Here is a 25,236-nt window from a genome sequence, read left to right on the forward strand (position 1 = left end):
GGTTCACTGTCACCGCAGGTTTGAGGTTGCTGAATGCCATTTGGTTGGCCAGTGCATGTCTCTGTCCCTTGTCTGGGCTGGGGGCTTTACTTACAGAATGGAAGAATGAGGAGTTTTGCCTTACAAAATTGTACAGTTGATGTTACATTTAACATTGTGGACATGATGTGATTCGAGTTTCACACAAGTCACAGACACGCGGGGTGACTGGCACGTCTCATCTTGAGTAGGAAGAGGTTGTGACAGGCCGAAATCCTTTCTTCCCCATTGACAAGTGGCTCTGGGTGGTCGTGGGAACTGGCTGAGTCCTCAGCAGTGGGAAGCGAGGCCCAGGAAGGGGTTGCTGTCCCTGGTGGGGCCATGCCTCCTCCCCCGCACCGCCTGTGACCACGAAAGGGCTTCAGCCAGGCTGTTTCTGCAGCCTGGACCTTCCCAGAAGCCTAGGGGTCTGAAAGGTGTGTGTGCTGGGTGCCTGGGGGCTGAGCTGGACCTCCAGGCTCTCGCAGGACAAGGTGTGGCAGCCACCTGGGAGCTGGCTCTGCAGGGGCAGCAAGGGTGTGGAGCTCGCCAGTCGGCTCAGGCCTCTCATGTGAAGAAGGACCCAGCAAGATGCCAGAGATGTTCCCGGACACACACTGCCCGCCCCCATCACCTTGCCGATGCCACTGAGCTGCAGCGCCCACGGAGAAGGGCAGTGTCCTTGCACACTCACAGGCGCCTGGAGCACACGTGCTCACTCCCTTGCACGCACACGCACGTTCAGAACACACACTTGGGTGCACAAGCACGTGGATGTGCACGTCTCTCCGTGCGGGCGGCCCTGTTGTCCTGGAGAAGCAGGCCCTGTAGCTGAAGGCTCGTGCCGCCTCCCACCCTGAGCACACTGCGTGGGGTTCTCAGGCTGTGGCGTCTCGGGGACCCAGGCCCCTGCCCCTGCTGGCCTGACTCTGTCAGGGTTGCCTCTGCCCGTCTTTGTAATCCTTTTCACCTGCTTTCCTACCCCTCAGCCACTGTCATTTTCCTTTGTTATCACCTGTTGCTCTGAAGTGACGTACATCTGTTGTAGGGCAGCAATCGATCCCAACCTTTTTGGCACCAGGGACTCTGGTTTCATGCAAGGTGGTTTTTTCCATGGACAGGGGTGGGCGGTGCAAGAGGATGGTTTTGGGATGAAACTTCCACCACCTCAGATCATCAGGCTTTAGAGTCTCATAAGGAGCGTGCATCCTGGAACCCCTACACGTAGTTCACAACAGGGTCACACTCCTGTGAGAATCTAATGCCGCCACTGATCCGGCAGGAGCTCGAGCTCCGGTGGGAATGCTCCCTAGGCTGCCGCTTACCTCCTGCTTTGTGACCCACTTCCTAACAGGCCAGGGATTGCCACCCATCCACGACTGGAGGTGGGGACACCTGCCGTAGAGGGATTGAAGAATACACAGGGATGACAGTGTGGCGCGGGTGGCATCCTGTGGGCGCCAGTCCTATGCCAGCACGGTCACTCATGGAGCACAGGCGTCTAGTGGCTGCCTCGACACACACCCTGCTCTATGCCTTGCTCATCCTTTCCCTGGCCTGAGCCTCATCCTCCAGGCAGAACCACCAGCTGGTAGAAGCCCCACTCTGGAGCCAGCCCAGAGTCCCTGATTCACTAAGTTCCTTCACAGAAAGTTCCTTGGGCCACTCTGGTTGCCAGGATGCCTGCTCACCCCAAACCCTCTCACCATCCCCTCTCCCTCCGTAAGTGGAGCAAGACCAACAAAAAGCATCCCAACAGTGGCCGGGTGAGGCAGCTCACACCCCTCATCCCAGAGCTTCGGGAAGCTAAGGCGGGAGGATCACTTGAGCCCAGGAGTTTGAGACCAGTCCCTGCAACAGAGCAATACCTTGTTTTGTCAAAAAAGAAAAAAACATGTCTGGGTGCAGTGGTGTGCACCTGTAGGCCCAGCTACTCAGGAGGCTGAGGTGGGAGAATGGCTTGAGCCCAGGAGTTCGAGACCAGCCTGGGCAACACAGCAGGACCCGTTTGCTACAATTTTTTTTTAATTAACTGCCATCTGTTTGGGAGTCTGAGGTAGAAGGGTCACTTGAGCCCAGGAGGTCAAGGTTACAGTGAGCTATGATTGTGCCACTGCACTCCAGCCTGGGCAACAGAATGAGACCCTGTGTCTAAAATAAAAAAAGACAATGGGACAAGAGACAGCTGGTAACTGAGCAGGTACTGGGGACAGCAGACAGACCATGAGGGGGACACATGCGGGCCACAGAGGGTGGCAGAGAAGCTCTCCCCGGCAGGCAGGTGGCAGAGCTCCTCACACCTGTGGAGGCCTGGCACTTCCCCTGGGCTGGCCGAGGGGCTTGTGTGGAAACTGAGGAAACTGTGTGCAGACAGAACCCTGGAGTGTGCGAACAAGAACAGAGCCGTCTTGGAGGAGCGGGAGGGTGTGCGGGAGCCCTGGAGCGTGGGCTGGGTCCCAGGGCAGAGGTACTCTGGGGTTGCAGGAGTCCCTCTCAGGGTGTCTGGTCAGTTGCACCTTCCCACACTCATCAGCGCCAGGCCAAATTATTCCTTTTCACCTTTTCTAATACCGTGAGTGAAATGGGAAATGTTCACTAACAAGCTTGAACATTGATCCCCATTTATCTTTAAACAGTTCTGTGCATCTCCTGTTCTTTTTTGCCCAACTTTTTAGTGGGCTGCCTGTCATATTCTCATTAATGTATAACAACCATTTATGTAAAATTTATCTGTGTGTCATAAATACCGCAGTTTTTATTTTACCTTCTGCCTTTTAATTGTTATTAAGACAAACATTTTTATGTCTATCAGTTTTTGAAATATGAGATATAATTTATACTCAGTAGAATGCCAGCCCTTAAGGGTGCTGTTGGGTGACTGTGCCCTCCCCTATGGACACTGGACAGGTCGGACACTCCATCCACTGGGGCGTTTCCTCCGGCCTCGGCCCCTGCCACCCTCCCTCACCTCCGCAGAGGCAGCCTTCTGATGCTTATCCTTGTGCATTCTTTCTGTTTTAGAACTTCATGTGGATATAGTCAGCCCTCCGTACTTTTGGGTTTCACCTCCACTCATTGAGCCTGTGGAGGATCAGAGCCTGGAGACACCAGGACCAATCACCCGTATTTCCATGCCAGGCCGTGGTGGAATGTGCGGAACTGGAGCTGCGAGTGCAGAAGCCCCGTGGAGGGTCTTCCAGTCTCGCCTCTTCTCTCTGCTCTTTCACCCTCTGCCAACACCTGCTCTTTAGCAGTTCACCTGTGTTTCCTTGTGTACACATAGGTTATTCTTTTTTATGGTTAGGTGATGTTCTCTTTAATGAACACACGTCATTTGTCCAAGTGTCCACCTTCGAGGGAATGTATGGGTGGCATCGAGGCTGGTCTGACCAAAACTCCCGTGCACGTTCTTGTACAGGCTTTCTGTGGGTGTGCTTCCATGTTTCGGATAAATAGCTAGGAAAGGGGTTGCTGGGTCTCAGGGCAGATGTGTGTTTAACTTTATAAGAAAGTGCCCAGCAGTTTTCTGAAGTGGTTGTACCCTTTCACGCTCTCTTCACTATCTTTATGTCGTTCTCAAAATAGCATTTCCAACTTGCAAGATAACATAACTCTGCTTGCATATTTTCTTCTAGCAAGCCAATGGCTTTTGTTTTTAATATTTTCCACTTAAAAGGTAAGACAATGCCCAGAGCCTGGAATGGCCCTGACTTCTTTTTTGGACTGAAATAGCAGCACTGCAGGGCAGGGCAGTGCCCAAGGCCACACCAGGGCAAACACATGGGGCCTGGGCTGGTTTCTTGGGTCTTCATCGGGTCTCTGTGTGTGGAGCCTGGGCTCTGACCATCTGTCTGCTCCTTCTGCTTGCAGCAGCAGCAGGAGATGCTGGCCATGAAGCACCAGCAGGAGCTGCTGGAACACCAGCGGAAGCTGGAGAGGCACCGCCAGGAGCAGGAGCTGGAGAAGCAGCACCGGGAGCAGAAGCTGCAGCAGCTCAAGAACAAGGAGAAGGGCAAAGAGAGTGAGTGCGGGCATGGAAGGCCGGGCAGAGGGAGGCCGGGCAGAGGGAAGGAGGCTGAGTGCGAGTGCAGAAGGCTGGGCAGAGAGAGGGAGTGGGGGCATGGACTCCGGAAGGTGGGGGGCAGAGGGAGTGAGTGCAGGAGGGCACTGGGGCAGCACATGGGGAGTAGGGAAAGATCTAGGGGCAGCTGAGCCTCACCGTGGTGACTCTTGCCACTTCGCCTGTGCTGGGTTTCTAAGAAGCAGGCCAGGAATGGGACTCCCACCCCCTGACAGGGACAGTGAGTGTAGCGTGTGTGTCAGCCCACCCTTGGTTAGCTCCCCCAGTGAACCAGAGTCCATGGATTTATCTTCATCCAGGGCTGCAGGATTCAATATTAACATCAAAGCAAGGGGCATTCAGCCCGACTTTTGGTTTGATTTAAACATTTTAAAGACTATTTGGCAGGATTCCTAATAGACTTAAAAATATTAAAAGCCATAAAGCATGCCAGATGCACAGTGAATTTCATCTGTGAGTTCTGCCCTGCATTTTTCAAAGTACTTTTCTTTCGGGAGCATTTTGTAAGTGCCTTGAAAGCAGGTGTTAGGTTGTAGATCAACTCACGGCCCAGTGAGGGGCGGGTGTTAGGTTGTAGAGTGACCCAGTGAGGGTCAGCAGCGTACTTTTCCCATCTGCTCCTTCCACTGTGAATTTTGCCTTCTGTGGGGGCTGTGTTTGTACATCTGGAGACCAGTGTGGTCTGTTTTCTTCTAAGGAGAGCCCACACTTGATACTATCCAGGAGAACATTCTATTTGCTGTTTCCCGCTTTGGAAAATTAGAGGGACGCATCTACTGAGGAAAAGGTCACAGTGTCGTCCCTGCTGACTGTGGGCTGCTGGGCCAAGGACCCGTGGGCTCCTCTGCACGAGGACAGTGCCTAATGTCACCAGCGTGTCTGAGCCCTGACGTGTCCCCGGGGTGCAGGGTCCACTGTGGGGCTGAGTCTGCCCTGAGCATCCTCTCAGATCTTCACTTAAAAGAGCCCTTGGCTCACTGTGTGTTTGTATCCTTTCTATGGACAACTTGTTGTTTTAAGTGACACAGACAGTCAGAATCGAATCACCAGAGTGAGGGAACTTTCACAGACACTCAGAGTTTCTGCCCAGGACTTCCATGCTTAGTTGAACTTGTCTGTTTCTGGTAATACTGAAAATGAGCCGAGGTATACATTTTCCTCAGGTAACAGAATTCCAGGTAAGGAGAGTAGAGCGATTTACTCTTGTAGGGCTGGCCCATAGGTAGGAAGAGAAGTCTTTATGCACTTCCCCCTTCCCCAAAAATAACTCCTCTCCTGACATTTAACATGGAAGATTAATTTGCCTGCTTTTGAAACGTATGTAAATGGAACCCTTAATATGTAGGATTTTTGTGTTTTGCTTCTTTCTCTGGATGTTACGCTTGTGAAATTCATCCCCATTTTGCATTTAGCAAGAAGTCATTCATTATCTATTATATATTGCTGTGTGGCGTCCCATTTATAGATGCACCAATGTAGTCATTTCTTCTAAAGTTGTTAGATACTTGGCTTGTTTCCTAACCAGAGCTATTAAAAGCAGTGGTGCTTTGTGCATTCTCGGATGTGTTTCTTGGTACATGTGGGCAAATGTGAAGTGGAGTTGTTGAACTTTGGGGCATGCATGTTGTCAGTATTCATATGTGATGCCTAAAAGTTTTCAAAGTGGTATACCACTTTACACTCCTACCAGCCACATACCAGGGTTCCTGTGGCTCCATGTCCTCGTCAACACTTGCTGCTGTCAGTCACTTTAATTTCAGCTCCTCCTCCTGCCCTCAGCTGCATTTCTGTGATTACCAGTAAGATACAGTTTATTTTCATAAGTTTTTTGGCCAAATGAATATTCCTCTTTCTGTGAAGTGCTTGTTCAAATCTCTTGCCCATTTTTCTGATGGGGGAGTCTCCCTTTTTCTTGATTTGGAGTTGTTCTTTCTATATTATGGAATCAAGCCCTTGGCCAGTTGTACATGCCGTAAATCTCCTCTTCTGCTCTGTACTTTGCCTGTTCACTCTCTTAATGTTACCTTTCAGGCACAGAAATTCTCCCTTCTAATACAGTTTCAGTCTTTTCCTTTAGATGATTTTGTGCCTCGAGAAATCTTTCCCTTCTTCAAAATCTTGGGTACATCCTCTTTAATGATCTCTTAGGAGCTGATTCTACCTGGAATTGATACCAGTGGGGTTTTGTTTGTGACTGCATTGACTCTGTGGTTCAAATTAGGAAGACTTGATATTTTTACAACATTGATTATTTACCTTCTTTAATTTTTCTTAATATTTTCTTAATAGTTCTATGTTAAGGAGGCATGCATGTATTTGATTAAATATATTTCAAGCCATTTGATGGCTTTGGTTGCTATTGTGAATGGCTTGGTTTTTATAATTTTGAAAAGCAGTCAATTTTTGACTGTTGACTTTGTGTCCAGCAACCCTGTTAAATTCATATATCCTAATCATTAATAGATTGTTTTGAATATTCAACATTTAGAATCCTGTCATCTATAAATAATGACAAGATTGCCTCCTTTCTGATTGGAATACCCTTTATATCTTTTACTTGCTTATTGTGTAGAATGGACTGAGATTGGGGCATGCATGTTGTCAGTATTCATATGTGATGCCTAAAAGTTTTCAAAGTGGTATACCACTTTACACTCCTACCAGCCACAATGGTCATGATATCAAGGCAGGCACACTTGTCTGGTTCCCAGTTTCCTGTTAAGTGCCATGTTTTCTGTAGGGGCTTTGTTTGTATGTTTTACTCATTTGTCTGCTTGTTTTTGGTAGGTGCTATTTATCAGATTATGGAAGTTTCCTTTCCATTCCTTGTTTGCATAGGGTTTCAGTACGAATGGATATTGATTTTTATCAGGTGCTGTTTCAGCATCTTTTGAGATGTTTGTATGATTTTTTGGCTTTATTTGGTTAATGAAGTAAAGCATATGGATTTATTTGAATATAAATTCTAACTGGCATTTTTAAAATAACCCCAGTCAACTTGATTGTAATACATTATCTTTTATGTAGTGAAAACTTGGATTTGCTAATATTTTATTTTGTATGATTGCAACTGTGTTCATGAGGGAGATTGCCAAGCAGTTTCGTTTCTCATAATGTCCTTGTCACGTTTTGGTGTCATGACTATGCTGGCCTCAGAATGAGTTAAGCATCATTCCTCTCTCCTTTTATATTCTCTGGCAAAGTTTATTTAACATGGATATTATTTTTTTCCTTAAATATCTTGTGAAACTTACTGTTAAAGCCATCTGACCCTAAGGTTTTCTTTGTGCAAAGGTTTTTGATTACTTATTCAGTTTTTAAAATAGTTAATGGGACATTTTTTCCCCCTGGATCACTTTAGCTAAGTTGTATTTTTTTTTTAAAGAAATATATGCCTTTGTTATACATTTTTGAATTTCTGGCTTAGTGGTTTTCGGTGTCATATCCTTTTCTGGTGTTTTTGACGTCTGTCAGACCTTCAGTGATGTCCTCTGTTACACTCCAGATGTTGGTTGTTTGTGCGTTTTCTCTTTATTGCTGCTGTTTTGTTTTGCTTTTGTTTTCCTTGGTCATTCTCTCCAGAAGGTTGTCAGTTATTCTTTTCAAAGACCGGCTTTTGACTTTATGGATGTTGTTTGTTGAATATCAGTTTGATTAATTTCTACTATTTTTATTATTTTTCTATGTTCTATTTTCTTAGGTTGTATGGTGGCTTTTGTAGCTTTTTGATGTAGTTACATAGAGCATTGATTTCAGCCCTCTCTTCTAATGTGTGCTTATATAGCTATACATTTTCCTCTAAATGCAACTTTATCTGCATCCCACAAGTTTTGATTTGTAGTTTGACAATCTTTGTCTTTCCATTAGTTTGGCCCATTTACATTTAATATAATTATTGATGCATTTATGCTTAAATCTATCATTGTACAATATGAATTCTAATTATCTCAACTATTCTAATTCGCTTTTCTTGCTTTTAATGTATGTTTTTAGTAATATATATATGTGTGTATATATATATATATATATTTTTTTTTTTTCACCAGCTTGGTAGTCACTATTTTGCTGTTTCTTTACTGATTATCGATAACCTTATCTAAATTAATACTTTTGCCAATTCTGACAAAGTAAGGGTCTGGAATACTTTCACTCTTAACTTATATACTATTTTGACCTGTATTTAACTCTCAACTTACCTTTAACATCACAAGACATTGTTGTTATTATTTTATATAGTCAAGATTTACTAATAAATTTATCCTTTCCACTTTTATTCGTTTCTTCATGTCTGATCTTTCATCTGTGATATTCTTTATTTACCTTAATGCAGGTCTAATGGCGATGAATTTTCTTTCTGTTCAAAATGTGATTTCAGGTTAATCTTTGAAGGTTATTTTTGCTGAGCATAGAATTCTAGGTTTGTCATTATTTTCTTTCAGCACTTTAAGAATGCCATTCCATTCTCTTCTGCCATCTATTGTTAATCTCCAGAAATCAGCTGTCCATCCTATTGTTCCTTCTTTGGAAATACTCTTTTTTCCCAGGCTATTTTTACGATTTTGTCTTTGATTTTTTTGAAGTTCTTTTTTAATGTGCTTAACTGTAGTTTCTTTCATTTTAATTTCTTCTGTTTGGGATTTGTAGTTCCTAAATCTGTTGTTTTATACTGTTGTGAATTATTAGACCTGATTATTCTCAGACTTCACCACAGTAAGTAATGACTTTGCCCCCGTCTCTCCATTTAGTCTATCTGGGACTGTAGTTATATACCTGTGTTGGATTAGCTTTCAGTATCCCCTAAGTTTCTGAAGTTATTTTTGTGTCTGTGTTTCCCTTTTCTTTTCTTCAGTGTGGGTATTTTCTTCCAATTTATCATCTGCTTCCCTAATTTGTGCTTTACCTGCACAGTAATCTGCTGCTAAACTCATCCATTGGATTTTACCTTTATTTGGTTTTCAGTTCTAGGATTTTCATTTGGCCCTTTTTCATAGTTTTCCATAGACTTTCTTGATCTTATTTTTTTTCTGCACGTAGTGCAGTTTTTTGGAGTCTGACTGATAACACTCTCTGGCCCTGTGGCAAGGCTTCCTGCCTGTTGTTTCTCTCTCTCTCTCTCTCGTCAGATTGTGTTTCTTTCTACACTTGGATGTTTTAGGTTGCATGTCTGACTTTGTGCTGTTGTGATGATGGGAGACCTGGGAGGGTGACACATTCTTTTCGAGTGGACTTTGTTTTCCTTCTTGTAGTTGACCAGAAGTGGCCACGCTTCTTAAGCATCTGAATGTAGTCAGGTCTGGAGCTGATTCTGAGTTGGGTTTCAGGCCTCCCAAGGGCTGGTGGATTTCTGGCCATCGTTACTCATAAGGCATAGCCCTTTGAGGTCCTACCCACAAGCCCGTGAGGTTTACTGGGGTCCTTTGATTTTCCTCAGTTTTCATGGCCCTATCAAGGGCCCGTTCGGAAACCCACTGCTGACTCTAGACAACGGGCTGCCCGAGGGTGGGGTCCCACTTCCCGCAGCCCCAGTCTCTGACCTCGGCCCTGGCGTTCCTCGCTGCCCTAGTTGCTCTGTGTGCCTTCAGACAGAAGACTCGGGTGCTTTGTCCAGACCTCCTGACCGTTTCCCGTAGGTTTAATTGAATTACCTGTATACAAATTCTTGAAGTTACATTATTGAAAACACAATGTGCTTGGAGTGCTCCAGGTTTCCTAAGCTGTTCTTCTTTATACTGTTGTCTGGAGTGAAAGGATATGTTAATATTTGGTTTGGTGGTTCGCCTTTATATAATTTTTAGATTGTGAAATTGGCATTTTGCTTTTAATTAATCTGCACTAAATTTGAAGTTTTTCCAAATAGGACATTTTTGTTCATTTGTTTGTATTTGAAATCCTTGTGTTCTAAAACGAATTAAATAACTATTCAGTAAATTCAGTTTGTAAGTTTATTTTTAATGTAATGAATGTTATTATAACAAACTAATGTTAAATTAGAATTGGGATATGATCTAAACTGTATTATTATGCCTATATTACTTGGTACATTTTTATAAATATTTGCTATTTCAAACTAGATATGTTTTTCCTAAGAGTACATAGCTAATGCACTCTGAGTTTTTAGTTTATTTCTCTATTTAGTTATTTCCAAGTTCTTAGTAATTGTTTTTGTCCATAAAACTAACACTTTTATCAATTATCACAGCATTTTACTCTTGAGATAATAAATGTACTTTCAATGTTTTTTCACTTTAACTGGTAGAATTTCAAGGTAGAAGAGGCCTCTGAGGAGGGTTTCTATTCCATTTGAGGTCTAATTTTTGCATTGGGATTTGAAAGTGAGTACTAAATCTGCATGATGGCCCTGGCTCCTGTCACACTGATTCGATAAGATGGTGACTTATTCGCCAGGGATTGCCCACAGGGGAGAAGCTTCCAGACATGGCTGCAGAGGCCCTGAGGAGAAGGACCCTGCAGACGGGGCTGCACGCATGCTTGGTCTTTGCATGCAGATCCAGGCCCTCTCGGTAGCGGTGCTGTGGGTCTCTCTTCACTCCAGGGTGTTCTGCTGAACTGATCCCGAGTGGAACCCGGCTGGCAGTGTTCTCGCTTCTGAAACTGCTGGAGTGACCCTAGTGTGTTGCCTGGGTTAAGGGCCAGGAGTCCAGCTGAATCCTCTGGCTTCACGTGTGAGGAATCTGAGTAGAGGCTCCATGGCCTGCCAGGCAGGGCCCGCCCTGTGGGGTTGCTTTCCACTTGAGAAAGCTGCCTTCCGTAGACAACAGCGCGTGGTCCCCCTGGGAGCCCTGTGCGTGGGGTTTTGACGTGTCTGGCCTGTGCTGGTGACACTGCAGTGCAGAAGGCGTGCATTGGACCCACATCGCAGGGGCGTGTGCCACAGCCCGAAGCACTGGGGCCTCCGCCTGGGGTCTGGCTTCCTCTCCACGCTTCTGTGGTTCACCAGGAGCCCAGTGTGGATCCTATGTATTTTTCTTTGGAGTAGGGAAAATAGTTGCTTATCAGAGAATTGAAGTTTAAAATTTAAATATCAGCTCGTTGATTTGTGCCACAACTAACCAACAAATAAGTTTTTCAGATTGCTAAAAAGCAGCTTGATCTAAATTACTTCCTCAGAGTTTACCAGACTCTTCCAATAAAAATACCATCTTGAGGCTCACAGAATATGAAAGACTTCACTTCAGAAAACATTTTGGATCCGTTTACCAGCCCAAAACAATCCCTGCACTGCATCCAAAGCGCCGTCCACCCTTCACTGGAGCTCTGGAATGTTCCTGCTCCGCTCTAGCCCCGTCACAGGCGGCAGTCCCGGTGGATTTCACTGTGGATTTGGGTGGTCAGGTTTTATTATTAATAATAAACTGTGTACAGTTGGGTACTTGGCAAGCTTGTGTCGACTCTGCAGCCCTCAGAGTGTGGTCTTGTGGTGAGGACACAGGGCTGCAGGCCGCTGTGGTGGACGCCACTCGGGGGCTCTTATGTAAGCGGGGCCCGGGGGCCGGCGTCTTCCCCCATGAAGGAGGTCCTTGTTTGTGCAGGCTGGAGGGGCAGTGGCGGCTGGCGCAGAGGACATGAAGCATCTGCAGCGTCTCAGCATTTGAAAACACGGTGTGCAGCATCTGTTTATTCTCCTGGGTTTTTTTTTTTAAGTGAATTTCTTATTGAGTATTTAATAAATATCATTACACTTGTAAATATTTACATTACTTTTAATTTTAAATAATTCTTCACTTTTATTCATTGATGCCAAGTAATGCGATTCATTTGACAGACTGGTGGCAGTTTTCATCACCTTGTGCAAGAACACACTGTCTTGAACCAGCTAGGTTTTGGTTTAGATTAACGGCACTTGGGGATCTGAGACACACACCCTTCACATCAGCTTGGGGAAGGAGCAGGAGCAGAGTGGACTCTGCCCGGGCAGTGCGGAGCGAACACAGCCCCGCTTTCTCTCACTGCCGTTCACACGCACAGCCCCGCGGGGAATGGAGCGAGGTCACTGAGCAAGTCCTCTGCTTTGTGTAAAAATGACGTGAAAGGCTGCTCCTGAAAGTCATTAGGTGTCCGTTCTGGAGGTTGTGCCTTTTTCGGAGGCAAGGGGGTGGGGAGAAAAAGGAGCCCTTTCAGGCAGAAGCCAAGCGAAACCTGCCACAGCTCCGTCGTCTGGACTCACCAGGTCCAGGCCCTGGCCCTCCGCGAGCACAGCCGTCCCCCCCACCTGCCCCGCCCCACCCCACCCGGAGCTGCTGTCCTCCTCTTCTGCGCCACTCAGCTGTCACTCGCTCGCTTACTCCTTAGGTGTGGGGCGCACTCTCTGCCACCTGGTATGGGAAGAACTTGGCCTCTTTTATCCACCACTTCATCTCCGCGGGCCAGAACGGCTGGCGTCTCATAGAGCCTCTGTGGAAACCTCCGTCCAGGGGATGAGTGATACTCAATGTGAATTAAGGAGAAAAAAAAAAAGTAAAAGGAAAAATTAGGGAGATTTACTCTCCATTTATTGAACGGGTTTTTTTCATTCTAGAACTTTAAGTGAGAAACCTATTGACAGATGAGCGTGTGTATAACCAGAAGTGCAGAAACAGGGTAGGGGGTCAGAATCAGCCCTTCATTTTGAATACTCTCCTAGTAAAGTCCGAAAGATCAAAAGAAGATTCCTTGGTGGTTAGAAAGGTCATGAATCGATGACTTATGTTCCTCATGTTTCCTGCTGGCCAGGCCTGTGCTGGGTGTGGGTGGGGCATGAACCCCAGTCATGCCCACCCCCCTGCATGCGGCATGAACCCCAGTCATGCCCACCCCCCCTTGCATGCGGCATGAACCCCAGTCATGCCCACCACCCAGCCCTGCATAGAGGAAGCCAGGCAGGATCCAGGCTTGTGGCCAAGTCACCCTTTGCCACTGAGTGGTGTTTGCAGAAGCAGGGAGAGAGTGTGGGTGATAAAGTGGGGTCTGCTGGCCCTGTTCCGGGAGTGCACGCCCTGCCCCGTGGAGGGCCAGTGAATCCACAGTAACAGCTGTCCCTGGCAACCGGTGTTTTGAGGAGGTAAGGCTGACTACACTGAGTTTGGGTCTGCTGGAAAGTGTTGAGGGCGTCCTCATCCTGCACACTGAGAACCTGCTTCTTGTCCTGCTCTGCTGCTTCCACTCAAAGACGGCCGTATAGAGGGACCTGCAGGGCCATCCCCTCCAACTGGCCATCTGGGTCCTCATCCTCACTGTCGCTATCACCAGCATCATTGTGCGGTTTTACTACTTCCCTGCACCCTCAGCAGCATGGGTAATACCCCCCAAAAAATGTTATCAGTGTAAAGGCAAAAACTTGAAGTTACCCATTTCACTTTTTATTTCTTTTATCAGTAAAGTTAAGCTGATTTAACATACTCATTGGCAAATTTGCCTTCTCCTTTTGAAATTGGTCTTCTGTGTTCTCTGCTCACTTATCTTCCCCACCACCCGGCCTTTCCTTTTATTCCTGGTTGTGGAGGCGGTTTGTATATTTACGGGGTTAACTCTGGTTTATGCCTGGGTCTGTTTTTCCAACGTTCGCAGCCTGTTGCTGATAATCTTTTAGGAATTCCAGTGATCATATGCCTGGGAATGGTAGAAGCGAATGGTTCCCATAAGCGTATGATCTTCTGACAAGTCCCCTTACAGAAAGACGGTTCTGCTAAAAGTGCTCATCTGTGACGTTCAAGTCTAACGGTGGGCGCCCTGAAGAAGCAGAAGCATCCCTCCCGCCCCCCCCCCCCCCACCTGTGGCAGCGCTCACCGCAGTCACGACTTAGGTGATGAGACCATCTTCAGCAGCATGAGCTGGGGGACGTCACGGGCACAGCTCGACTCGGGCGATGGCATTATTTTCTCAGACCGTGAGAGAGCACCAAGCCTGAAGCCTCATGCATCATGGTGGGGCCTTCCCAGACCCATGCTGGTGGCCGTGTAGTTAACGTCTTTGTGTGTCCCTGGCTAGGCTAGTGCAGGCCCCACCACAGCCTGGGTAGACCCTGTTTCCAGGGGTCTCGTTGCTGACTGACCCTCGACCAGCCATTGAAGTTCCACCTTGATGTAACGGGAGTGGGGTTCTGCCGTCGGGAACTCAGAATGCGCCTAACTAACAAAAACTCCATTTGTGAGTGGCAGCAAAGACTTTTGGTATGTAATGAAGGTGGCAAGGAAAAGACATCTTTCTAATGATATTAATAATTTCTTAGCAGTTGGTCAAAATATCCATAGAGCCGTATATGCCAAAATCCATTTCTGAGCCATCAGAGTGAGTCATGAAAAAAATTTATCAAATAACCAAATGAATGAAAACTCAACACCAGAACCAAGGATAAAATTAAAATGATTGCCTATTAAACCCTTGAAAGGAAGAACAATTGCGAAGTTTTAAGGAAAGGGAAAACTCACAAAGGAAAAACTAAAATAGACTTTATAAAAACAAGCGTTTTAACACTTTACCCCAATTGTAAGAGGAAACAAGAGGCAGGGCAAATGTGTGCACACACACACGGAGCAGCTGAGCGCCGCGAACCAGGGCGTCTGTGAGACTTGGTAACTGAGCCGACCTCACCTGAGGCGCACCTGGCCACCTTTGTGTTCTCCCTCCACAGCTGGGGCATGAGAATACCTATTTATAGGTCTCATGTGGGGCTGAACCAGGCCAGGGCTGGCATATACTAGGCTCTCAATACAGCCATTATCATAAGAAACCCACGCGACTCCAGTGGATACAACTGTGACACACACACACACACAGACCCACAACAGCGCCGTGCACATCACAGAAAGATTCCTAAGAACACGTAAGCCAAGGACATGAATTATCTCACAAGAAAGGAAATCAGTGCGTGTGCAGTGGTGCCCAGGGAGGCCTCACAGTGATGCCTGCTGGCTTTGTAGCTTTGGGCACGTGGTGATTGGAGGACCAGCAGGAGGAGCAGCTGCCCCCACTTCAGTTGGATGGGTGGTTCAGGGGGTCAGTGTGTAGCAACGTTTCGTTTTTGTTTTGTTTTTTTTCTTTTGAGACAGGGTCTCACTCTCATTGCCCCGGGTGCAGTGCAGTGGCACCGTCTTGGCTCACTGTAGCCTGGACTTCCCGGGCTCAGGTGATTCTCCCACCTCAGCCTCCCAAGTAGCTGGAACTACAGGCACATGCTACCACACTTGGCTAATTTTTGTATTTTTAGTAGAGACAGGGTATTGCCATGTTGTCCAGGCTGGTCTCGAACCCCTGTGGTCAAGCAATCTCCCCTCCTCAGCCTCCCAAAGTGCTGGGATTCCAGGTGTGAGCCTTCGGGCCTGGCTTATGTGTAGGGATATTTTGGACAGCAATTTAGCAAGATGTGCCAAGGGTTAGAATAGTAAGTCTGTCAGATGTAGTCACTTTGCCAGTCTGACCTAAGCAAGTAATTCTAAAGGTGGTCAGTGTTACCCACTCATAAATGTTCACTACAGCGTGGTTTCTAACAACCAAAACTGCCTCCCAGTCAGGAAGTGGTTTTATAAACATACTTCACTCACCTCACAGTGTGTTTTTGACCATTATAAATGCTATCTGAATATTATGCAATACTAGGAAGATACTTAAGGTGCTGTAAGAAGGATAGAAGTACTGTGTGGTTAGATTGGAGATCTGAGGGGAGCAGGCTCCGTGCTAACAGGCCTTGTGTCCAGGGTGAGACTGGCTTTTTTTGCCAGTTCCCTTTAATGAGGCTTTGAAAAAGAATCACCGGCACAAAGAAAACCACAGTTTCGACTTCAGTCCCACTTGGTGCAGTCACTCTGCCTGAGTCTGGGCTGCCAGGCTGGAGAGGACAGGCGCTGCCCTTTGATGCTGTTGGAAGCAGAGCTGGCCGTCATGTCGGCACAGGTGTGGAAGCACGCCTTCCTGTGTGACTGGCTTTGTCCCTGCGTGATGCTTCCATTTGCACAAAGCCTTCTCTCTTAGATGCTGCTTTGCGGTAGCAAGAATGCAACCACCACACTACCACTGCCTAATTCAGAGTGTTCTTTTATATAAGAATATTAAAACTTCCTTCAGAAGTGTTTGTGTTAGCTAACAATAAGTCTTTGGGATGATTAAATCTGCATTTTAAATAGAATGCAATTATGTAAAATCTTGATGGGAAGAAGACCTCTTATTAAAACCCCTCCCGGCCTTGGTTCTTTGAGGAAGCGCTCAGGGGACCACAGTGTCCTGAAGGTGCATAGCCATCCCCAGCCCTTCCCTCCCTCTGTGGCTCCGCTGCCCTGCATTGCTGCTGTAGGGCAGAGCTACACTTCACCCGCCGCTGTGCTTTCTCCCACACCAGGTGCCGTGGCCAGCACAGAAGTGAAGATGAAGTTACAAGAATTTGTCCTCAATAAAAAGAAGGCGCTGGCCCATCGGAATCTGAACCACTGCATTTCCAGCGACCCCCGCTACTGGTACGGGTAAGTGTGGGTGTGGGGAGCACCCTGGCCTCCTCTCTGGGGGCCCAGAGGACCATCTGAACATTGGTAGATTTGCATGGACCCAGCTGTTCACCTTCTGAGGCAGGGAGGGAGGGTGAGGGATTGAAACCCCAAGCACAGTGGTGCTCGGATGTGGGTGACGTGGTCTGGGGGTACACTTGCACAGCGGCCATCCTCACGGGGTGGGCCGTCCTCCAGAGTGACATGGTCTGGGGGTACACTCGCACGGCGGCCATCCTCACGGGGTGGACGCCCCTCAAGAGTGACGTGGTCTGAGGGTATACTTGGCGCGGCGGCCTGAGGATGCCCCTCAAGAGTGATGTGGTCTGGGGGTATACTTGGCGCGGCGGCCATCCTCACGGGGTGGGCCCCCCTCCAGAGGGACCGAACAGTCCTCCGGGGGCTGGCGCCTGTCGTTACTCTTGGTAATGTTGTGCCATTTTTCAGCCACAATAAGAGCCACTTAAACTGGAACTCTTGTCTGAATCCTCTGTGCTCCTACAGCGCTCCCATCTGACGTTTCAATGATTCTCAGGCTAGTCCGGAAGCCTCTGTGGTACTTCTATTATTCTATGCTAAGACACCCTGCCAGAGCCCATGCAATTGACAGGGACCACAAAAGACTTGTTCGTCTGAGGACTGAAGAGAGCCGGCATGCCCTGCAAAAGACGGCCTTCGGAGGCGAGTTCACAGAGCCCGGTGCGAGCGAGTGGCGAGGCGATGCGGCTTTCAACAGTGAGCAAGGGCAACAGAGGATCGCTTTGAAATGTAGTTTTCTGCTGCTCTCAAGGTTCATTTCATTTCTAGAAAAAAAATCCCATAAGGGAGTTGTTGTAAATCGAAATATCAGTAATTTCATTGGAAAAAAAATAGCTATTCTCAAGCCTCAAAACGGACAGCTATGTGTAGTGAAACCTCCCCCAGCTCGGCCGTGATCCCCCTTGTTTCCGTGGAGGCCGCCAGCTACCCTGACATCCCAAAAGATGTTTCCAGCACAGGTGACCCACACCCTCCACTCCGGCAGCCGCTGTGCTTGCCAGGGGCACATAAGCTGCACTCACGGCAGACACACCGCCCGGATTTGGGTAACTCAACCAGGGACACAAAAACTCACAGGGAGGAGTGAGACCAGTGTCTGTGGGAGGCAGCACGTGACAGCAGTGAGCCATGGGGACCTGAGAGAGGAGGAGGCTTCCTGAGAATCGCTGGCGATCGGCACCTGGGAGCCCCTTTGGCGGAGGGACCCTGATCTGTGCCCCCAGAGCCAGTCCATTGCCTGGACTGGTTGTGGAGAAACTCCATTATCCCATTGGCTGGGCTGGGGTGTGGGGTTGCAGGGCAGAAGGAGCAAGGGACAGGAGTGTGGATCGCGGTTCAGATGGTGCCCCTGGGGCCCAAGCTGGAAAGGGCAGGATGAGGAGCCAGGGGCAGGGTGGACGTGGGGCCTGGCAGAGGATGGAGAGCTGGAGTGCAGAGCCTGCTGGGCTGGGGCGGAGCTGCCTTAGGTCCCTGTGTACAGGGAGGCTGTGAGGCAGCCGAGCAAGGGAGCTTTGAGAAGACAGTGATGGGAGTGGGGCAAGCACAGGCAGCCCTTTCTGAAGAAGAGGACAGAGTCTGGGAGGCTGCAGCGGGAAGATGCAGGACCAGAGCAGTGGGGCCGCTGGGAAGCAGGGGTCACGGTGAGCACAGGGCAGCCCCCGGAGGGTGGCCACGGCAGCATGGAGGAAGGTGGGAAGCCGGCGCCTCCTCGCCCAGGAGTGAGTGGAGAAGGGACAAGGGGCAAGGCCGGCAGGAATAGAAGCCAGGCAGTGACTTGGACCTGGACCTGAGGGGAGGATGGAGCAGCAGGCCCAGGGAAAGGCTGCACCTGCAGTCAGGGAGGCCACGGGAGAAGGGGTGGCCTGGGGCAGCCTCAGGGCGCTGAGGGACGTGCTGAGAGACTGGAGATAGGGGGCTTCCGGGGAGGAGGGGTGACAGACTGGCTGGGGCTGGGAGGACTCACTTTTCATGGAACTCCCTGGGTGAGCTGGGTGCTCAAGGTGAGCGTCTTGGCCTGGACAAGGCCCGCTTGCCCTGGCTTTAATGGCAGGGGGCAGGGGTACCTCTTCGCAGAGGGCTCTGGGGACATTCAGGTTGGAGGGGGAAGGACTTGATCTCAAGTCAGCCAGAGGACAGGTTTGTTTTCATGGAGTCTGATAGTTTTCTTGTTTTGCCATATTTGAACCCTGAACTTAAACATCATGGAGTGGTGGCAGAAACTTTGTCAGAAAACCGGCTCTTTGTGGAGAAAGAACTGAAACCCTGACCCCAGCTTCACACCACGCATGATTAGTTCAGATGTCATAGACCTGAGCATAGACGCGAAACGGATCAAACTTCCGAAAGGAGACCTAGTAGAAACTTTCCCAACCTTGATGGGGAGTGGGAGGCAAGATTCCTTAGGTTGCCAAAATCATCGACTGGATACCAAAAACCCAAAACGTGGTATTTCCGCAAACCGAAACACTTCTGCTCTTTGAAAGGCACCATTAAGAAAATTAAAAGGCAAGCTACGGAATGGAAGGAAATATTCACAATGCATATATCTTGACACACCGCTTGTATCCAAAATGTAGAGCTCGATCCTATAACTCAATAGTAAAAAGACAAGCCGCCCACTTAAAAATATGGGCAAAAGGTTTGAACAAGTTCCTCACAAAAAAAGGCATGGGGATGGCCAGTAAGTGTGGAAAAAATGCTCAACATCACTGGGCATCAGGTAAATGCAAATCAAAACCACGGCAAGCAGCCCCTTCATCCCTGTGGGGATGGCCGGAGTTACACAGGCCGGGTGCTGGAGCAGATGCGGTGTCCCTGGACCTTGGCGTGCTGCCTGTTGGAATCCGAATCACACCTGGGGAAACAGGCAGGCAGTATCCTACAAAGACACATACCCACCAACCCTGTGACCCACCAATGCTCCTTCTCCATATTTTCCCAAGACATATGAAAGCAAGCAACACGACAAGTCGCCTTCTTACAGTCACGGTCACCAAAGAATGGAAACAACAAAGCTCCCATCAACAGGGGAATGGCCGTGCAAACTGGGGCCCCTGCATGCACTGGAATGCTGCTCCGCAGTGACAAGGAACGGACCACCGGAGCCTGCAGCAGCTTGGGGGAGCCCCAGAGGCATGGTGCCTAGACAAAGAGGCCACCCCCGTGGTTCCACTGATGAGAAATTCAGAGTCAGCAAAGCGAATCAGCTGTGAGAGAAAGCAGACCAGGGCTGGGAGGCTGCAGAGATGGGTGGTGCATCAGGGCGCCAACTCCGAGGGTGTTTATGTGCGTCAATGCATCCAGCTTTAAGACTGTTGTGACGAGATGGCACTTTCCCGTGTAGCTGCCACAAGCCACAAGTGGCTCCCAAGCACTTGAAACATGGCTGGGTCTGCCAGGACATGCCGTCAATGCAGAGTGCGGGATTTTGGACACTCGGTCTGAAGGAAGGACCCACGGTGTCTTGTCAATATGTTTCTATTGATTGTAAGTTGAAAGGATGGCCTTTATAATGGTTTAATCGAATACTAAAATTCCGTTCATTTATTTTTAAGCCACGTTAATGTGGCTACTAGGAAATTATAAATTTCAGATACGGCTCCCATCATGTTCACTCTGCTGGCGTGTCCTGGCGCGTGTGGTTCATCGTTTTATTTCTTGGAAATCACTGGTACGAATCTGATGAAAGGGGAATGGTTTGGAATTGAAATGGTTGGGTCTGTGTGAAGCTTTATTCTACAGTCAAGCCAGTGTTTAGAAGAAAACATTATTTGCTTTTCCATCTTCCTCCGGAAGACAAGGATTGCCTTTAGGTGCGGCACCGGGTTGGCCCCAGGGCCCCCTGGGGGCTGTGCCTTGGCTCCTGGCCTGGCATCTGTGTCCCATCCCCGGGCCGCGAGAAATGAAAGGTTGAAAAACTGGAAGATAATTTCTGGTCAGGGTGAGGTAGAGGGAGCAGCTCTGCAGGTTCTGCCCTCGGGGCTCTACGGAGTGGCCAGTGTGACTGTGTGTGTGAGTGTGGGTGTGAGATTCCGGTGAGCTTAGTGTAGGGTGTGAATGTGGGATGTGGGTGTGTGGAGTGGGTGAGTGTGGGGCATGAGTGTGAGGTGTGGGAAAGGTGACAGGTGTGTGAGATGCGGGGGTGTGTGGGAGGTGGGCGTGGGGTGTGGGTGGGTGTGAGGCATGAAGTGTGGGTGTGTGGGGTGTGGGTGGGATATGTGTGTAAGTGGGTGTGAGGTAGATGTGGGGTGTAAGTGGGATGTAGGCATGAGTTTGCGTAAGGTGAGGAGGTGTGGATGGGTTTAGGTTGTGAGGGGGTGTGGGGTGTGGAATGTGGGTGTGAGTAGTGTGCAGTGTGGGTGTGAGTAGTGTGCAGTGTGGGTGGGTGTGAGTAGTGTGAAGTGTGGGGGCGGGTAATAGTGAGATGCAGGTGTGAGTTGGTGAGCTGCGGATGTGAGTGGGTGTATTGTGAAGCGTGGGTATGAGTGTGTGACGTGTGGAGGTGAGTCGTGTGAGATGCAGTTACGGATATGGGTGAGGTGTGTGTGGGTGTGAATAGTGTGAGGTGCAGGTATGTGTGGGTGTGAGTAGTGTGAGGCATGGGTATGAGTAGTTGTGTGATGTGTGGATGTGAGTGGGTGTTACTAGTTGTGTGGTGTGCAGATGTGAGTGAGAGTAATTGTGTGCGGTGCGGGTGTGATTGCAGCAGGGATAGAGCTTCACTTCTGCTCGCCCTGCTGGATGCTTCTTCACGGAGGGCACGCATGTGCGGTCTGGCCTGGGGCCATGTGACCAGGGCTGGGCAGGTGTGACCAGCCCTGATGGTGGGGGCCACCCTCTCCTGGTGTCTGAAGGGCAGACGCACCGTGGGGTGGGCCCTGGCAGTGAACTGGGCTGTGCAGGAGGTGAGGTCGCTCCTGTGGGGTCTCTGGATCCATCCAGGTGGTCCAGCGGGGCGGCGCTGGCATTTGGGGTCAGGGCTGAGCCCCTCCTGCACCTGCTGCTCTGCTCGTTTTAAGATTTGACAAGAAAATGGGGGTTTTAACACTGAAAGCTCCTCAAAAGATCAGAACAGTAAGAGAAGGTCTGTTAGATCTTAAACCAGTGTAACTTTTGCAACTCCTGCTTCACTGTAAGCAAACCCTACCATTGAAATATAATAATAATTTTATCCTGTGTATTTATATGGTTTATTATTATGTGAATACTGATCTTTTTAACTCATGGGATGCATGTGCAAGTCACTCCGTGTTTCCTATGAAGGAAAAAGTGAATGCAGACCTAGTCCCAGACTGTCACTTGGTGTTGAAGAAGTTTGGAATCAGCCAAGATCACATTCCCCATAGGACACAATCTGAAAATACTCTTTGGTAGAGAAAGAGTGTTGCCCCCAGACCTTTTCATGAGATTCTGAGAGGATGGGCAGAACTACAGGGAAGAGAAGGGAGGCTAGCACAAGGCCGTGGTCCCACTTGGAGGCCACAGGCCCTGCACAGGTGCAGATAAGTGTGTCCCAGCCTGACTGCATGGTGGAATTCCCCGGGAAATAGCCAAAAGCTGCTTGGGGTTGGAGGTGTGCCCTGAGCAGTGGGCGGGGTTGGGACATGGCCTGAAACTGTGCGGTTTTCCGGAGCTCCCCGACTCCTCAGGTGATGCACGGCCCAGCACTGCATGGCCTAGAACCCCACGGCCCAGCACCCCACGTTCCAGCACCCCACAGCCCAGCACCCCACGTTCCAGCACCCCACGTTCCAGCACCCCACAGCGCAGCACCCAATGTTCCAGCACCCCATGGCCCAACACCGCACGGCCCAGCACCCCACATTCCAGCACCCCACAGCCCAGCACCCCACGGCCCAGGCGCCTGGGCTCGCCTCCTCGATTTTGTCTGCGAGTGTCCTGCACATTCTTTGCACTGGTGTGCTCTCAGATATTTAAGTATACACCTGTACCCATTTACAAGCTCCCATTCTTAATTCAAATAACTCCAGGTGCATTGCTGTGGTGTATGTACTATGTGTTCAAATAGTCTAACAAATTCCAAATAAGTAAGTTGGCAAATTTGTTTCTAGTCATTAAGCAGATTACACAGTTTAAAGACTCAGAATTTATTCCACTCAGCACAGTGTTTTGAGCAAGACTGAGCTGTCAGTGCCATCAAAAAAGGCCTTGCTGATGGTCATCTGGGTGGCAGCCTGCATCCCCGCCCTGGCCCAGGGCCCACCTCCTCCCATGTCCCTCCTCTGGCCATCCTCCTGGCAGACTACTCCTGTCTTGCCGCCTGGAGGGTGTGGAGTTGTACCCGGCTGTTCATACAGGAAGTCCCTTTCGTAGGTCAGCTCCCTGGGCACAGGGTATCAGTAGCTGCCATCCTGTTCCTACCCCAGAGAGGGAGGTGACTCTGGTGAAGGCGCGGATGACGATGGGTGCCTTCTGCTGAGAGGCGGCCCCATGGGCTCCTTCTCTCCAGGTGGCAGAGACAGCCCCAGACATCATAGCATTTGTTCTTAGACCGTTTTTTGGCCCGTCTCGGCTGCCTATGACCTCACCTTTGATTCCTTACGCCATAGCCTACTGTCTTCCTCTGCCCCTCCCCACCAGGGACAGGCTCTCTGAGTGGCCAGTGGTGGCCCTGGTAGAGAACAGACCGGGCTGGAGCCATCTAAGAGGGCAGGGCCAGGTGGAGAACGGCCACCAGGAAAACCGCCAGAGGTGCTGCCCATCCCAGCCCTGAGCACTGCCGGTCCCACAGAGGAGGATGTGGGCATTGGATGTTTACTTGCTTGTTTAGCATCCTGTTTGTTTCCTTTTAACTTCAGCTTGACCCTAGGGAAGAGGTGCGTCTGTTGAGGTGGGGCTGAGGTTTCAAGGGAAAGATCATCCTGTGTGTGGCTTCTCGGCTGCAGCATGCCTGGGGCAGTGCCCTGGGCAAACTAAACCGTCTGTCTTTGCCTTCTCTCCAGGAAAACGCAGCACAGTTCCCTTGACCAGAGTTCTCCACCCCAGAGCGGAGTGTCAACCTCCTATAACCACCCAGTCCTGGGAATGTACGACGCCAAAGATGACTTCCCTCTTAGGAAAACAGGTCAGTGTCCCAGGCATGCTGTGGGCCGGGAGGCCTCCTGCACAGGCACCTTCCACGCCACAAGCCACGCAGGGCCCACTGCTGTCTTCCACTTAGAGAAGGAATCACCTGCAGATTTTTAAATATTTGCTCCTTTCATTAGAGCATCATTTTGAAAAGATGTCCTTAAGCATTTCCTTATTATTTATTCCAAAAGAAACGAACCTCACGCATGTACACCACTACTGAAGACTCCAACTCACTTTGAAAGCACACTCAGTTTAGTCTTGTTTCGGTGGTGTGTTAGGCTTTGCCACACTGAGGGCATCCCACAGTGGTCACGGGTGAAGCGGTTCCCGCTGGTGGGCCACGTGCCGTCTGAAAGCAGGTGAGCCTGCGGCCTTCAGGGATGGCTGTGGGCAGTGCCCGGGCAGCAGGGCCTTCCAGGACCCCAGAGTGGGAAGGAAATCTTCCTGAGAAAGAAATTCACTCTGTCCTGCAGGGGATATCCCAGCTGGGCTCAGAGTTACGTGCCACTCTTCTGTCCTAAGCCAGAGGGAGAAGGACATTTAGGCACAAGCAGGTGCCTGGACCATCTTCGAAGCAGGGAGAGGCGGCTGCAGCAGTGTCTGATAAGTCAGGACGGAACCTCTGGAACTTTCTCAGGGGCCGCGGAGGAAGCAGGCAGTGTCTTTAGATAATGATTAAGGTGGCTGTGGGCAATGCGCTGGGGTAGCAAGAACAGAGGCCAGGGAGTGCCTTCCAGAGGCTCTGCCCAGAGAAGTGGTGAGGGCAGGAGCCGCAGCAGGCGCTGAGGGCGGGCAGTGCCTCATCCCAGGTACGGCCAGTGGATCCCACAAACTGCAAGACAGTGTAGGAAATCCCAAGGCATCCTCCCTAGGGGGCGGCTCTTGGAGATGAAATCCTAGGGGCACCACTTTTTCTTGCTAAACAGATTCTGTGTTATCCAAAGGTTTCGGCCAATTCTGGGTGGAAACAACGCACTCAGTCACACGAGGGCTTCTTCACTGGAGCAGTGAGGCTTTGCAAGGGGCTGCTGGGGGCCATATCAGGCCAGCCACGTCCCTGGAGCAGTGGGTCGTATCAGGCCAGCTGTGACCCTAGGGGAGTAGGCCATATTGGGCCAGCCACGTCCCAGGTGCAGTGGGCTCTATTGGGCCAGCTGTGACCCTAGAGGAGTGAGTTATATCAGGCTGGCCATGTTCCCGGTGGAGTGGGCCGTATCGGGCTAGCCATGTTCCCGGTGGAGTGGGCCGTATCGGGCTAGCCATGTTCCCAGTGGAGTGGGCCCTGTTAGGGTGTATAGACAGTGGTGTCCCTGGAGCAGTGGGCCGTATCGGGCCAGCCATGTTCCCGGTGGAGTGGGCTCTGTTAGGGTGTATTTAGACGGTGGTGTCCCTGGAGCAGTGGGCTGTATCAGGCCAGCTATGTCCCAGGTGGAGTGGGTCATATCAGGCCGGCCATGATCCGGGTGGAGTGGGTCATATTGGGCTGGCCATGTCCCTGGAGGAGTGGGTCATAATAGGCCAGCCATGACCTCAGA

At 49.6% G+C, this 25,236-nt stretch overlaps 1 protein-coding gene across 10 annotated transcripts in view; it reads left to right on the forward strand.

Moving 5' to 3' along the window:
* Positions 1-25,236, forward strand: part of HDAC4 (histone deacetylase 4) — a 351,316-nt gene that overhangs the window by 218,385 nt on the left and 107,695 nt on the right. For all 10 annotated transcript variants that reach the window (XM_033229648.1, XM_033229654.1, XM_033229652.1 and 7 more), the window contains 3 exons: positions 3,889-4,039; positions 16,429-16,549; positions 23,572-23,693. In XM_033229648.1, the coding sequence (XP_033085539.1) occupies positions 3,889-4,039; positions 16,429-16,549; positions 23,572-23,693 (394 nt within the window). The remainder of the gene's footprint in view (positions 1-3,888; positions 4,040-16,428; positions 16,550-23,571; positions 23,694-25,236) is intronic.

The sequence above is a fragment of the Trachypithecus francoisi genome, unplaced genomic scaffold (genome assembly GCF_009764315.1).
Source record: "Trachypithecus francoisi isolate TF-2019V2 unplaced genomic scaffold, Tfra_2.0 Lachesis_group13, whole genome shotgun sequence".
Taxonomy (NCBI): Eukaryota; Metazoa; Chordata; class Mammalia; order Primates; family Cercopithecidae; genus Trachypithecus; species Trachypithecus francoisi.